The 16,609-nt window shown below is 35.8% G+C and overlaps 1 protein-coding gene across 1 annotated transcript in view; it reads right to left on the bottom strand.

The window, feature by feature from the left end:
* The window catches only part of LAMA1 (laminin subunit alpha 1), a 99,130-nt gene that overhangs the window by 17,859 nt on the left and 64,662 nt on the right, over positions 1-16,609 (bottom strand). Inside the window, exons 34-46 of the mRNA XM_053941635.1 lie at positions 15,894-16,036; positions 12,938-13,036; positions 11,850-11,961; positions 11,498-11,660; positions 8,970-9,180; positions 8,614-8,730; positions 8,353-8,516; positions 7,595-7,733; positions 6,316-6,409; positions 5,033-5,149; positions 3,426-3,608; positions 2,993-3,147; positions 1,047-1,190 (exon numbers count right to left, since the gene is read on the bottom strand). Of these exons, the coding sequence (XP_053797610.1) occupies positions 1,047-1,190; positions 2,993-3,147; positions 3,426-3,608; positions 5,033-5,149; positions 6,316-6,409; positions 7,595-7,733; positions 8,353-8,516; positions 8,614-8,730; positions 8,970-9,180; positions 11,498-11,660; positions 11,850-11,961; positions 12,938-13,036; positions 15,894-16,036 (1,841 nt within the window). The remainder of the gene's footprint in view (positions 1-1,046; positions 1,191-2,992; positions 3,148-3,425; positions 3,609-5,032; positions 5,150-6,315; positions 6,410-7,594; positions 7,734-8,352; positions 8,517-8,613; positions 8,731-8,969; positions 9,181-11,497; positions 11,661-11,849; positions 11,962-12,937; positions 13,037-15,893; positions 16,037-16,609) is intronic.

The raw sequence follows: 16,609 nt of genomic DNA, 5'->3' as shown, positions 1-16,609 counted from the left end.
GAATGTGTAACCTGAATGTGTTCAGGATATATGCAAGTAGCTGAATGTGTTATACTGCAAGTAGCAGCCTGTGAAAAAGTACTATCCCACGATAGTGTGCCACAAGGAACTAACAGCTGTGCATTTCTTGGGATTGCAGAGGGAACAAAGAAGAGAGCAATGTGACAGTGAGCCATCACACTCCCTTTCAAGTGGGTGGATGCTCCGTGCTTATGAGAGCCAGCTTCAAGAAGTTTAGCTGTGTCACCAAGCAAAGGAAGGACATTGAGACATTTGAGCGTGTCCAGAGAAGAGCAACAAGGCTGGTCAGGGGTTTGGAACACAAGCCCTATGAGGAACAACTGAGGCAGCTGGGGTTGTTTAGCCTGGAGAAAAGGAGATTCAGAGGTGACCTTATTGCTCTCTACAACTTCCTGAAAGGTGGTTGTAGTCAGGTGGGGGTTGGTCACTTTCTCCAGGCAACAAATGTCAGAACAAGAGGACACAGACTCAAGCTGTGACAGGGGAAATATAGGTTGGATATCAGGAAGAGGTTTTTCACAGAAAGAGTGATAAAATATTAGAATGGCCTGCCTGGGGAGATGGTGGAGTCACCATCCCTGGATTAGTTCAAGAAAAGACTGGCTATGGCATTTGGTGCCATGGTTTAGGGCATGGGCTGGACTTGATGATCTTGAAGGTCTCTTCCAACCTAGTGATTCTGTGAAATCATTTGACACACTCCAGCATGCTATATGAAAGTATCACAAGGGTGTTACACTCCATGTGGTTAATACACAACACAGGAAAAGGAAGGAGGACTTGCAGCACAGGGCCAAGAGGCAATGGCTGAGGAATCTGGTGCTTTTATTGTCTAACTTTGAAAATTTCTGGAATCATCTAAGGCACAAAAATATTTCTACCCCTAGTGAAATAGCTATCTGCAAGGGGCCTCACTTGGTTACTTAGATTGAAATCAAGTAAGAAAAAGCATATTTAAAACTTTCAAAAGTCATTTTAAACTTTTGACTACCATCACCTTCAGTAAATGTACCCCAGAAACTTACCTTTCCATTGCTACCCAAGTAGAAAAGGAGGTTATCTGGTTCAGCAGTTTTCACGTTGAGTGTCAAGGTGTTGTAATTTGTAGATGAAATTTGGGGTTGATAGGCACGAATGCAATCTCTGTCTGCTGATACTGCAACTTTAATCTGGGGGGAAAGAAGAAGACAGCATCTAAGCTAGTCTCAGTGTACACAGCACTCATTTGTGGAGTACGTACTTAGCTTCTGACCAGCAAATGCAAACCTTTTGCTGAGATCCTTTAATGCAATCTAAGTATTGCTACCTTAGTTAGATTGTTGCAAGAGATTCACAATAGAAAATATGAAATCTGTCTTAATACACTCACTTAATTGGGAGGTTTGAATCAGTAAACAAACTGTTCAAATGCTTCAGAAAATAACAATAAGTCTTGGGTCAGAAGACCATGTAGCTACAAAAAGCCATGTCATAATATCAGAAAATAAAGATATAAAAATTCAAAATTATTTAAAATAAAATAAACCATTTCTAATCTATATGGAGATATTTTTTTTTTAAACAAATTAAGAAGGAGACTGCAACAATTCTGATTATTTCAAATTTGTAACAGTTTACACAATATTAAAAAATACATTTGTGAATATATGGCAAGTTCAACTTTTTAAAGATTAAATAAATAATATTCCTGTTGTCATATCCCTAAGACCACTGTTTAGTAAACTGATGAAAAATTAGTCCAAGCTAAATGCAGCCAAACTTCCAGCAGCTTAGTAGCTTAATGACAGAAAATCCATCTTAGCAAGAAAAATGCCTTAATTCCTTTAACTTCATGGAATATACCTGTAACTGCTAAATGCATATAGCATGCATGTGCATATGCATGCATCTGGACACAGATACATAAAGTTTACCTTGCGTAGCAAAAAATCACAAACAAACCAACAAACAAAAAAAGACCAAACAAAAATACAAACTAACAAAAAACCCAAACCCCCCCAAAAAACCAAACCAAAACCCTTAACCCTCATCCCCCACGTCCCCACCCCTGCCAAACAGAACAAATTCCCCCAAATTGGAAAAAGGGACTTTGCTAACACTTCGTTTCACCTTGCCAGGAACTTTGTGGCTTATGACACCTCAGAAAATACCATTCTCTTTTTTTTTGCAGTGGATTCATTAAGCTTCAGTAGACTGTGACAGAGAAGCAATAACCATATAATTAAGAAGGTTTGCAGAAAGAACTGAGTGCCTTCTTTTTTTAAAAAAAATACCTCCCTAAACCTTACAACAACATATCCACAAGTATGTCAGAGGCATACCAAAAATTACTCATTGCAAAGTCATTTTCATATTTCTCTCACAGTCTAATGAGATCCATAGTACAGTTGATTCACTTTTGTTGTCTTTAAGGTAGAAGAAGAGATTTGAAAACAAGTACACTGTCTTAAAGTACTCTGGATACTCACCTGCTTCTTGCAAAGAACATATGGACATGACAGGCCACAGATGGCAAATTTATTCATAGAATCAACGCTCTTGACAAAAAGTTTGTAATGGTACTTGATGTTATATGGGGCACCCCACACCAATCTCAAAATAACCTCAAAAATTAATGTCTGGTACTAAAGAGAAAAGCTGTACCATCCTCCAGTTTGTCTCCTTCTTATCAAAATCACTCATTACTGCTCTCTGGCATACTATGTTTCATTATTTTTATAGGAAACAGGAAGAAATAGCAGATAAATTACTAGTTGGCTGTTCTGACAAACTCACAAATGCAATAAGAACCCTGATGCTAAAATCTTAAAATGTTGCCAATATGATTTTAGCATCAATCAATGCTCTTTAGACTTCACTGAGAGTCTGCAACAACAACCAGGTACCTTGAAAGTAAATTTTAGGCTCCTTATCTCAAACAACTTCCTGCTAAAAGTAAAAATTCATTTAAGTCTGGGATGATAGAACTTACAGATGCTGCCTGCTTGCGGGCCTGGCTGATAAGTTCTTTAATTTCAGACAGGTTTCTGTTCAGGTTCTCCTCTAGCATTTTCAAAGGTTTGAGTCTATCCAATAAAAGACTTGCTTGTGCTTCAACTTCTTTAACTTGTTTTTCAGCTGTGAATGCTATGGAAACATAAAATAAATGTTGAGGCAGGGCGAAATTGCTAAAATACTTAGCCAAGGTAACCAGCTTGTGATCATTTTGGTTTCAGCAACTTTTAACATCAGTAAGGGATATACATTCCATGTGAATCCTCTAGAGGACTTTTTTTAAAAGTTAGCATATTTTTTACTGAATTAGGAATAAACTCTCAGTCCATCATACTCTTATTTAATGCCTGTTAAAATTGATTATTAATATGGCTTCTTCAAGTAGTAACATTGCCACAGAGCAAACTTACCAGCTTTTGATGAATCAGTTATGAGTTCACTTGTTTTCCTCAACGTGTCATTAACTTGGGACAATGTAAAAGATGTATTCATTAGCTTTTGACTGAACTCCCCAAAGTGACTTAAATCCACCACAGCACTGGTGTTTGCAGACACAGCCAGCTCTTTCACTTCCAGCATGTATTTCCTGGTATCTGAAACACAGTTCCAAGGTAAAAAAACATTCAAAACGTTCATATGTACTTGTGACTAACAAATGCCTGGCTTTGTAACAGCAGCTACAAACATTACCAAAATACTAGGAATGCCATCAGTTACATTCCTGTCATAGTAAGAATTGTGTTCTTGTTTCTTTGGGGAACTTGATTCTGCCTATCTCATCAGGAAGTTCGTATGAATGCATCAGGCTTGTAGTGTTTAAGTTTCCTAACTGAGTGTTGACACCCAGAGAAACTTTAGTCTGAGACTGAAGATTTGAATCCTGTGCAAAGCTGGTGAGGCAGAAGGTCTATTACACCCTCTGGTTTTGGCTGCAATCACCTGTACACTGAGTGCACCACCCCCAGTCTCAGCCTTCCCCTTATACCCTCTGCCCACAAGAGTGGGAAGAGACTGCAGCTGACAAAAAAGGCCTGAGTTAGACCTCCAAGGATCCTCCTTCACCACTCTCTACACAGAGAGCAATGCCACCATCAATCTCTGACCAGAGGGGAAAAATAAGAGACAACTTCAAGAAATGTAACAACAAAGCTGAAATCAAACAATATTAAGCTGTGAGTTAAGGAAAACGCTCCTGTGATTTTAATGACTTAATTTTCAATGTGTAGCTTTTTGTTAGATAGCATCCTGCAGTTCATATCCAGTGTATCAACACTACTATTACCCTTTAGCCTGAATTAGGTCTCTGAATTGCAAAATGGGTATTTTAAGGCTTTGAATTGAGCATTCTAATCCAGATTCACAGTAGAATCAAAAAACCCTAGCAAGAGGTCTTTATCAGTGTTTTTCTAATTTAAAACACATTATTAAGTTTGGCAAAGTATTTTGAACCCTCTTATTAACAACTTCAAAGTAGTTTTCTCTATTAGTTTCTGTGAACTTAATGTCTTGCCTTTATTAAAAATAATGACTGAAAAAAAATGAATTATTTCATTTTAGAAAAGCACAGAAAATAGATTTTGATTAATTAAATGAAGTCTGCATTTACAACAAGAAAACATTTACATGCAGGCTGTAAAATTCACAGATTAGTATAAAAAATTTTGAAACAAGCCAGAAAAGAAAGTGAAATCTCAGAGTTCCATATGTAAATTTCTCTGCATGTGGGATTAAATATTCTATAACTTCATTCTCCTTACATATCAGTGCAATTATATTTCTATCACAGCCCCTCCTGATTTCAGCGATGTGAAATGTGAATCAGACTACAGACCTTGTATTATAACCCAATTATGTTTAATGGGTTTACTGAAAAGAATGTAACATATTTAGGAGCTGAAATTAAGTCTCCAATATAGTTTATTGCTAGGTCTCTGCAATCAGATAATGAACAGGGTTTTATTACAATTGTACTAGAGAGTTCTGTAATAAGGAGAATGTCAATATAAATTTCACTTACTGTTAGGCAATGCTCTGAGTGTCAACAGAGAATCATTAAGTTGGTTGCCAATTTTATTAGCACTTTCTTGAATCTTTTCTGCCTTTTTGTTCAACCCATTCAATCCAAATTGAAGTCCTGTTTGAAAGAAATAACATATGCGTAAACAAATACCATACAACCCACACAAAACCAAAGTATTCATTTATCTCATCAATGGAGCTTTTTTTTTTTTAACAGAAAGAGCATTTTACAAACAGGAATGCAAAATGAATGAAGTATAAATAGTTAAGCTCCTATGGGCACTACTCGGTTCAAAACTACCCTTTTTGGCCAATTCCATGAGACTGAATGGCAACAAACAGTGAGGAAAAGGCTATAAATTAAAATTATTCCATAATTGTGAACTCTAATAATTTTTGAAGTGCTCTTCATGTTTTAGGTTATCTAACAGGAGCCAAAGAAGTGGCTTTTTTCTATGTTCTTGTGATCTGTTTGCAGAATCCTCTCATTAGAAATTAAAATATGTAGAATAGAAAGAACAAAAAAAGGTCATTCTGTCCATCTGAATTACATAAAATTTATACATATTTGTTCACCACTGGTATTGCAAGACAACACTATTTTACAGTTACAGTTTATCTCTGTGAAACATTCCCTTTCTGTCCAATTTTGTCAAAAATTTAACTTAGAGTTTGCTTCTGCTCCTACACAAAGCCTTTGTTCAAAATGCTCTTGAGTTTTCATGGTGTAGACTTCAATGCCTTGCTAGTATCTTTGGAGTAATAAAAAAAACCAAAAGTATTTTTTGAGTTTATGTAGACAAAGAACTTCAGATTTTTTTGTATTTCAACTGTCCAACAGGAACAAATAAAAAAGATTATGATTTAAACATGTCATCTTACATACCTGTGCCATCCATGATTTATTAAATAAAAACAAATTAATGGAATTTTCAAGACTTATGCTTTCTCTTTGTCTAGTACACAATCTCTAATGCTTTAATTCATAAAGTTTGGAAAAACAGCCATTGCAAGCACTGCTTATAGGTAAATGGGGTAAGTGAAGGCCAAATTTTTAAAGATTTACAGAGAAAAATTTTATTCTTACCCAAAAAATGAAAATACTATGAGATTCCATAAAACATTCATCTTAATTGCATGATAATATGTATATAGTCATATATATATATATTGACCTGAGCTTAGGCTCATTTAAAAAAAATAATAAACAACACAAACAAGCACAAAACAGAAAATGGGGAAAAGAAATAGAGGCAGAAATATGAATCCTATAGAACTGACCATCACTTTTTTTCTTCAGACTTTTAGCTTCATTCTGAAATTTGGAGCTAAGCAGTAGAGTTTCTTTTCCCAGAAGACTGAAAGACTTCTCTGGCTAAAAAACACAGACATTAAGTTGCCACATATGAAAAACAGAATTTCAACTGAAAACACTTAAGTATTTGTAGACACTTACGTAAAGTTATTTATTGAACATTCTTGTTATTTATTAAATATTCTATTAATTACCTTATTAAGCATCCATTAAAAATAATACAAGTTATCTTTTATTCAAGAATGTGACATTGAATGTCTTTGTGTTTAATAATTAAAAAAAAGACAACTGTGAAACAAAACCTACAAAATTTTAGTTTCAATACTGCTAGTGATTTAGTGTTGTCTTTTTGAAATTCTAATTCCAGACCTAATTCAAAATTTCCAGCTATGAAAAATTTAAAGTGAGATATTTCAAAATCACAGATTTAGAATCATTCTTTTACCTTTCTCTAACTGAAAAAACCTGGAAAAACACCTTGAAGGATTCATGCTGTAGACAGTTTTAATAAGACAGAGTGCTATATAAAAACATACAAGCTCACAAAACAATGTCAACTATTTTAATCACTGTCATGTAAATGCATTCTCACACATTTGCTTGTTCGGGTATAATGTGCATGACAAAGAGATGTGAAGGGGAAATAAAATTATAGGAAACTATTAAGATTGGGAACTGGTCTGGTCTTTCTAATTTACTGTTTCAGTAACAATCTGATAATCTTTGCAGGCAAAGGGATGATAGATGAGACACAAACATACATTTGTTATGAAATGTCCTCACTAAGCAAAGTAGCTGTGGTTGGGAATATCCAGATAGAAATGGAAGAGGGATAGGTCAAATAAGGAGATCATTAAATAATTCCAAAGGTCGAAAGGAGCACTAGAGATTTGGGAATTCAAGTTATACAGGAATAAATGTCAGATGCCTGACATAAACCCTCATAGAATCAAGTCCAGTCCAGCTAAACACGCATTAGACATTAAAAAGCAAACAAAACAAAGGGCAAATGGTACTGTGGCAGAGAGAAAAGCAAGTGAAACAGAACTTGAAATGTGGTGTCATTACTGCCTTGGAGTAGAGGTTCAGGATATAGTACAAACTAGCTGGTAGGACAGGCTGCCATCAAGGACATGCCTCCATAAAGACAACTCAAGTTTTCAGCAAGTGCAGAAACAACTAGAACAAATATTCCTAAATGAGAAAAGGGCAGACATAAATTAAAATACTCATTTTGATACTTACTAAATACAAGGGGCCATTCACAGCTCTAGATGCATCATCTGCCAAACTCTCTGTTCTTTCAATCACACTTTGAACACTGGGGTGAGTGTAGATAGCAGCAGTTGTGTTCAGAGTCAAATTTCTCACTCTAGAAAGGTCACTGAATAGACAATTAACAAGCAGTTCTGTTTTCAATCAAGCACTAATTTCCATGTCTTCAATTACAATATGCACATTTTTCCTGAATACATGATGCACTTTGAAACAAACGAGCACACCTTGCCCAATGTTGCATAAGGGGCTTTCAATTCATTATTTTGAACTGAAAGGACCAGACAAAAGGTTTTCAACTATGGGGCTTTTTTCTATTTTGTTAGTTGCTCGTCAGTTTTGTTCCATTCCATCTCTTTTTTTTTTCTCCTATTTTGTTCCCTTTCGTTTATGTTAATTTTTTCAATATATAAAGACCCTTAGAACAAACAAATCGTATTGCCTAAAGAGAACAGAAACAAGCCCCTATTTGAAACTCAAAAATTAAGTACAGATACAGGATCTAGGAGGAAATCATAAGCATCTGAAATCTAATCTATATTAAATTTTGCCTTATTGAATTTATCTGGCTGTGGTGAGGTCAATAATTGCTTAATGTTACTCCAAGCAAAATTTTCAGTTTTCAAAACATGTGCAGGGAATTCGTTTGGTGAGTTAGGCCTCTACCTATTATGTTAAATCTGACACTAATGTAAATCTCATAATTTTGTAATTTTTGAGTTGATCACCTCGCTAGTGCATGTGCAAGTCTTTGGAACTGGGTGGCATGTTCCTCAGCTCTGTATACCAAGTCAAGCACTCCTCTCACAGACATCTGCATCACCAGCTCATCCACATGATGTCGCAGTTTGGTGCTCCATAGGACCAACCCATCCTGGTGGACTTCCACGTTCTGCAAAAAAAAAGTTTCCCTTTTTTTTTTGGTTTTTGTTTCACTAGCAAAATGAACTTGAGAGTCTCTAAGAGGATGTTAAAACTTGAGGACTTACAAATGTAGAGTTCTCTACATCTTGGGCAAGAGCAGCAGCATCGTTCAGTAGGACTGTCCCTTCTTTAATGAGCATGGTCGAGATTTCTTCACCTTCCTTTATTTTTAGCTTTTTGTCCTATAGCATAAATCAAGTGTTTTATAGTAGGCTGAAAAGCCAGCTATACTGATGAGTTCACATAACATATAATATTGTGATTTTCAAACAGGGGTCTGGTTTCCTTTAAATTTTTAAGGTATCATATATATTAAAACATTTAAAAATGTTTAAAAACATAAAATATAAGCTTTTAAACACAATCACATACTCGATATTTCTTATGCAGCAACACTGACTTACAGACTGTCCAGACTTACATTTAACTCTGCCAGGTTGCTGGAGATGAGAGGAAACAAGCGATGGGTCTCATTGATGTTCGCGAGTGCCTCGTTCACCAGGTCCTGAGCATCCTGCAGTCTGCTGTTCTGCTTTGATAAGAAGTGGCTTGCATTCGTTTTTAGTTCAGCAAGTTCCTGCTGAGGTTTGAGATACTCTTTCTGAACCTGGGTCAACAACTTTTCTGCAACTCTGAAAAATGAGAGGAATCAGAACTTACAGCTAAGGGAGAACTTAGATATGGATTTCTTAAGGAGAAAATGATGTCATGTGATATTAATTTCTATACATCTTCCTAGTAAAGTCTGCCATTTTTTTCTAGAATAGTACACATACACATGGTAGTTTAGTTATGCATCTTACCACACAAAATGATAACTGCCTGGGGAGAGGACAGTAATGCAGTTGATAGACTTTGCATGTAATGACTAGAGAGGAAAGGGGTGAGTATGAATCACATTTGTTTGGACTTGATTTGGGACACACCAGCCCACATCAAAATCTCTGTGAAACGTTCCTCTGGGAGTACTCTATATCCTAATTGTAGTGATTCATATTTTGAATGTAGGATCAGAACATAATTTACGAGGATTGGCACTGGAAAGAAACAAGTAACCAGAACTGAAAGACATACATGCAAGAGTCCAGAAAAGTTTAAATATCAAATAAAAATAAATAGCCTCATTAAAATGAACACTGATATGAACAATCTCTGCACTTATATTTTTAACCAGCATCAGATATTATTGGGCAAATATTAAATTCTCCCAAATCTGTCAGTTGTTAATTGCTTCAACTGTTCTATTTCGGAAAATTTGCATCTTCATCTGAACACTTTCCAGAACCAAAGGAACAGAAATGAAAATTATCCTGAAAGTCTATTCCTTTGTTTCTCTTAATTTCAGCACATATGCTGAACATTGCAACTCCTGAAATGGTATTTTTACATAAATGTTTGTCCTTGTTAATCTGAGTGCATATAACATAGATCTTCAGCCAAAGCAAAAGAAACCTAGTTGATTTCACAGTTATAGACAGCAAAATGCATTCCATCTTTCCTACTGAACAGCAGATGTGCATTTGCATGTATATCCTAAAACTAAAAATTCAGAGTCCCTTCAATCAGAAGCCACAGCCTTAAAAAAGTTACAAGATATAAAATATTTTAGAAGTCAATAATGGCTTCAGCATAGAGTCAAAAGGTTATAGTCCAAATCGTCTGGGGCCTTTGCCTTTCATGGCAAATGTGTGGAGACCTCAGTTTCAAATGTTGCCTAAAGTACATTATCACAAACTCAGTCCACTGTGAGTCCATGTGGCAACATCTACTCTCTAAAATACATATTAACAAGCTGCTTATTTAAATAATTTTTGAATTTACAGCTGAATTGTTTAAGAAATTCTGCAGAGCAAACAACCTTATAGAACTTATTAGCTCTCTTGTTCGATCTGTCAAAGGGCCCTTATCAGAGAGCTTTTAGAAATTTCAACAGAGACTATAATTGAAAAAGTTAATTTGCAAACACCTTCTATAACAGCTCAAAAGCTGTTGATGTTGAAAGTCAGAACATTCTGTTACTATGGAACAACACATTTGGAGACATATTTGAAGTTCCTAATAAGAATAAATGGTACATTTCTGGTCCATTTTCATGTCTTTATAGTTTCTATACAGGTCTATATTCAGCAGAAGAGTCTGCTGAACAAAATGAGACATGGTACCAACACAAACGCTCTATCCTACTTTATCCAAAGCAATTTATAAAAAAAGTTCAAATTTTCAGAAATATTCTACTCCGGTATGAATCCTTGTCCTTGAAGCCAGTGCTAGCATTCCTACAGGTTTTGGTGTGATATAGCATTGGTTAGTATTTCTGAAAGTGGAACAAAAAATTTGCTGACTTTTGGAACAGTAATTTTTTTATCTTGCCAAGTCTGGCAATAAGCACTCATAATGACTGCAAGAGCCATTTCAAAATAGCCTTCAACTGGGGACAAATCAAGACAACAGAATACAATCCTAAGCAATGGCTGAGAATGCTTTAAAAAATGCCTTGGTTTTATTTGCAGATCTTTGTGTTACATATTCCAGTGGCAATCAATTGTCATGTCCTTCAGCAGGCCTGACAAGTCCTGGGCTTGCAATTGACTGAGACAGTTTTCAGCCAAAACCAACACAGACACGTGTATTAGGGTCAGATCTGAAAGAACCTGAAATCAGTGAGTATTTTGACTTACTGCAAGGAATTTTGTATCACATCCAAGTTAACAGGCTTTACTATTGATTTTACAGACTTCTAAAAGACTTTATTATTGATAAAGTATTACTTGGGATGACCAAAAATCACCAAACCATGTAACTCCAAAACAAAGTTCACACAGCTCCATCTGGGCTAACTATCACACTGCCACTTATTATGACAAAATGTTTCTCCAGATACCTCTTCAAAAAGCAGTGTTGCATGGCAGAGACATATGTGAAATAAAGTTTTTGGTAGAACAGGCTTACTTTAGGACTGTGGTAGCATTGTGGTGCTGTTGAACAAAATCCTTCTTGCGCAATGCATCCAAAAGGGCAGAAATATCATCCTGCAGGCTCTGAGATGTAGCATTTGACAGTGGCAGATCCAGGCCCAGTGTTTCATTTAGTGACAAGGCAACTTCAGCAAGTACTGAGTAGGAGAGTAAACCATTTAGTCATACCATTAAAAAAAAAAAAAACAACAACATATTTGAATCCCCTGTGCAAACTGTATGCATTCCCCTGTGCATTTTCCATGTAAATAGGACTTTAAGAGTTGCAAAGGACATACCCCTACTAAATTTTGTAAAGAAATGGAAATATCGTAAAAACAGGATACCTTTGATGGTTGAATGTACTGTGTCAATAAAGCCAGTCAGCTCTTGACTTTTATTCCTGGTTTTCTGAGTCATTGTATCAAGTTGCTGAGCTTTTTTCAAAAATCTAGTTGTCTAGAATAAAATCAGAGATGATATTTGACAGTTCTCCTAAAACACTGATTAATTCCTGACCCTTGTCTATGGTTTTTATGCTTATTTTCTTAATATTGAGAATTTTTTAGTTTAAGGAAACAATGCTTTTTGGTAAGGTAAATCTAAGTGCTTTACAAATCTATGATGCTTCCATCCTGGCAGATGCCTTGATTGTGTTTAAAATTCCAGACTTTCAAATCAGACTTATCAATTATTTCCATAATCAGTAAGCTCATAATAAGCAAAGCTATTTCTTTAACGAAGTAAATATTATATAATGTTTTGAGGTACAACTAATGTTTGTTAAGAAAATCACTGTTGTGGATACATCAATATTAATGTAATACAATAACAACACTCAGTGGAAGCACCTGGTTAGATTCTCTATACATGGCCAGAAAATTATAAGAACATTTGGTCAGCAAATAAGATCTGGAGTACTGTGGTCTATTTCCTACCTACAATTATTTTCCTGTTAAGACTGGATAAAGAATACAGATGTTGTCTATTTTTCCTGTGAGACTTTAACAGATTTTTTTTTCCTGAGATAATTTTAAACACAATACTGCAGGTATCAAGGACTTTTTGGTGAACATTCAGCTATGACATGACTTTTAATTAGCTCTACATATGAAAACCAATGAGAAGAAAGTAACTCACTCTCTCCAGTTTTAGGGTATTAAATGAACACAGTACTAAAAAACTTTAACAAAAAACATGTAAACCTCCTGCACAATATCATAAAACACTGTCATTTGCAGAAGATTTCCACAAAGCAATTAACTCCCCTTTTTCAGGAAGGATGGACTGCATCCTACAGCATGGACTGAATTCTTTCACTGAACTCTATAGATTTTAAGTAATTTCTGAACAAATCTCTAGCATTCCGCTATTACGCTATGAAATCTTGAATGATTTCTCCAGATAGGCTAAGAATAAAGAAGCCAGCACCTACCTCCTCATGCAAGTAATCAATTCCTCCTGATAAATTCAGAAGATTTTCTTTTGCTGTATCTAACGAGTAAGCTGGGTCTTCTCTAGGAACTATAGACCTCTATAAGAAATGAGAAGTGACAGCTCATTGTAATTTGAAAACTTTGTTGTGAATCCAGAAAAGCTGTGAAGAAAATAACTATGCACACTATTTAGATTATTTATATGTTTGAAAGGACTGATTTTCAAAGCACAAAAGATGACGTAAATTAATTACATACATACAGTTCATGCAACACAGTGTACCATTTCTTTAAATAAGCAAGAATCCAGCCATGTTGTATTGTTAACTGAGTAAAAAGGAAGGAAGCAGCAGTTCTGCATTACTGATTCTCAATTTCATTACAGTCTGAACTGCCCAAATAAACTACTTTGAGAAGTTCCAAGGCCCTTCAAATTAAATCTTTCATCCAGTACCATAGCTGCTATCATTTCAGTGGCTGGTCCTGTCAGAACAGCTGCACTAGGGTGTATCTGTGAGGATGGCCCTGGAGATCAGAAGTCCTGTGGGTCCCTTTCTCAATGAGAAAGAATAATAGGCTGTCTTTGCCCTCAAGGTCACCTCAAACCTGCTCCATACAGCAAAAAAATAGATCATTGTACACAAGTCTATCACATTTGATACAGTCAAGACCTGCAAGAGAGTACTACTTCTCTAAAGATGCAAAGAAACTTAGGGCATCTCTTACAGAGAGAGCAAGTCTAGGAAAGGTTACTTTTAGATTTCAGATGTGTCAGAGCCAGTCATCGTAAATATCATAATAAGTTTTATATAGATATAAATATATAAACACAGACATGAAAGTAAAATCCAATTTTTTAAAATAGTAAAACACAAGAGTATCCAACAGCCTTGTGTCAAATAGAAATTTCAAAGTCTTTTCCTCAGCATGAAAAACAAGTGAAAGTGAATGCTAAAACTCTTAAGCCTTAAAGCCCAGCAGGTTTCTTTAAAAGCCTAGTTCAAAAAAGCAGGACAGGACAGCAACCAAGTTTAGGTATAATTAGGAGGAGTAAAGCAGGAGGCTTTAACTAGAAAAACAGAACTACTGAAGCCTTCCAATGGACTGGAGGTGCAGAAGCAATGAGGAGTGGATAATCTGATTTGATAACATTGTCATTACCAAATGACCCACTGAAAGGTACAGCAAAGATGAAGTGCTCGAGTTCCTGAGCTACCAGCATGAGGCAGAGGCAACACAGTGAGGGGACAGCCCTTCAGGGAAGATCTGTAATTCACAGAAATAACCTTGGGGAATTTCTGGCCTCCAGCCACAGTTTCTTTGCTACAAGGCAAAAGGCAAAGTAATCTTTAAATGTCCAGAAAAAGGGGATTACCTGCTCCCAAATAGAGAAAAATTATAAGGCTATCAACTTACCCCCACGATTAAGTTGTTTAAAAAACACCATGGCCCAACAAAAACAAAATTACATGAGTCACAAGAAGTTTTATATCACTTTAAGCACCCCACTTCCAAGAAAGTGGGATCTGGCTTTGATTTAATTTTAATATAGAAAAAAAGTAGATACTAAAACTTTAAGAAGTATGTAGAAGATTACTTAAGTAGTTAAGGTGAACTTACTACAAACTTACTTAAGAAATAAGTAGAAACTTAAACTGCCCTTATTTTTACATAAGATTTGACTTTTTGCAATAAAGTGCTCAATAAAAACTGCATGTGAATAATGTTTCCAAGTAAAAGATGATGGTGCAGGAGCAAACAAACACCAACTAATTATAGAAAGCAAGTGAATTGTATCCTTGAAGTATTACAATAGTTCAGTACATTTATTCCTTAGGACATAAAGGAAGGGAAGCAAAACTGAAGCTTTCAAACTAAAAGGTTAGCAACTAAAATTAAAGGATAAGAGTACCTCTGCTGAAGCATAAACATGTAATTTGATCAAGTTTGCCATCAGTTATTGTAATTATTAACATTTTGAAGGACACTGTTTGGAACTCATTCTGCCTTGTATCTTAAACAGAAAAAATTATAATTCAAAATTTTAATTTGCTGAATTTGGCAGCACAAAAAGACTCACATTATTTTGATTTTCTTGTGATATGGTGAAATACAAAGAAGATGGCTTTGTTTCTGACTCAGAGGTTGTCTGCTTAGCTATTGCTGAGAAGACTCTTACCAATAAATGTGCTTATTTTTAGTAGTCATGAAGCAGGGAAGTTCCTGTTTATCTCTGGTTTTGTGCAGAGGCCACATGAACCTATTTCTCAGCAACAATAAATGACCTTCTACAATCACAAAAAGTGGTATTTCATGCTTTGTTTAAGGGGGGGAGGAGCTGAAGGGGAAATTAGCCTCAAGCAGTCTGAAAGTGTCCAACCTGACTTTAGTGTCCTGAGATGAAGGATAGAGCAAAGCACTTCGACTGCCACACAGCCAAAAAGAAAGCAAACTGCTGCACCCCAAGCACCCTTGCTAGTGGAAAAGCAGCCTGCCACTCCAGGGAAGGACCCAGGGAACTCTAGGGAAACACCCTCTAAATCTATGCCATGGCAGCTCTTTAGCAAAGGGACCAAAAGGGGAGAAGACCTGGCTTGCAGTTTCTATTTCACCACTGAAAGTTAATCCCCTTGCAAGCCAGATTTAAGAATGGACATAATCTAGGTGAAGCACATACATACAACACATTCAGAAATCCACCTGGTCATTGAAAAATATATTAATCCATTTATTTAAATGCCAGTGCAATAGATGAAAAGAAACTTATACAGGCAACCAAAAAACTTAAGGTATATTTCCACAGCAAACATAATGGTCTTAATCTGGTATCACTTACACATATTCAAGCTATGAACTTCAGGAGGCCTTCTGTCAAATTACCAGCACCTGTGGGAGGCTGTAAGTTTTGCCTTAAAAGTGTGACTGAATATTTCTGCTGTTTATGTGTGCATTTACCTTCAGATATTGTGTTGCATTCTCCAGCTCTGACAATATCCCGTAGGGCACATGGTCAATACCAGTGAGGTTCATTGAAAGCATGGCCTCATTGAGATTGTCCAAACTGTTTAACAAAACTCCTGTGCAATTGTCATCACAAGCTAAATAAAAAAAAAATTAAGGAAGCAGTATTAATATTAAAACGAAAACCAAAAAAACCCTGCACTTTTGATTTAGACAGTATGTGCCTTCATCTTTTGAGTTAAGAGTGATAAAGTGTAATAAATCTGAATGTACAGATTTGTAGGCTTGACTTTCCCTTCTTGCCCAAGAGTGAACTTATTCCAAACACATTCTCCTTAGGTTAGTACACATTTGAGCCCTATTGGTCCTGCTAACTATTGAGCTGCTTGCTGTATTATAAGTTTATTGAGCCTATTTATTTTGCAATAAATCCATGTTGAAGCCACTCAGTCAAACAGGTATGGCAGACAGGAAATTCAAGCCTACAGTCCTGTAATTCCATTTATTTCTCAGAATTTTTTTTATTTATACAAAATAAAAACAGAGTTCTAAATCCTGATTCATTATAGAAGTAGATTGCTGTACCAGATGTGCCTTTCTGCTACTTACACTCTCATAAAGAATTACAAGATTAATTATTGGGGGAATATGACTACTTATTAGTGGAGAATGCTTGTAAACCTGGCATAATTCCGAAAGTATTATTACAG

Source organism: Vidua chalybeata, chromosome 1, assembly GCF_026979565.1.
Source record: "Vidua chalybeata isolate OUT-0048 chromosome 1, bVidCha1 merged haplotype, whole genome shotgun sequence".
Taxonomy (NCBI): Eukaryota; Metazoa; Chordata; class Aves; order Passeriformes; family Viduidae; genus Vidua; species Vidua chalybeata.
Note: the sequence above shows the minus strand (reverse complement) of the source record. Positions and strands in the feature narration are given on the sequence as shown.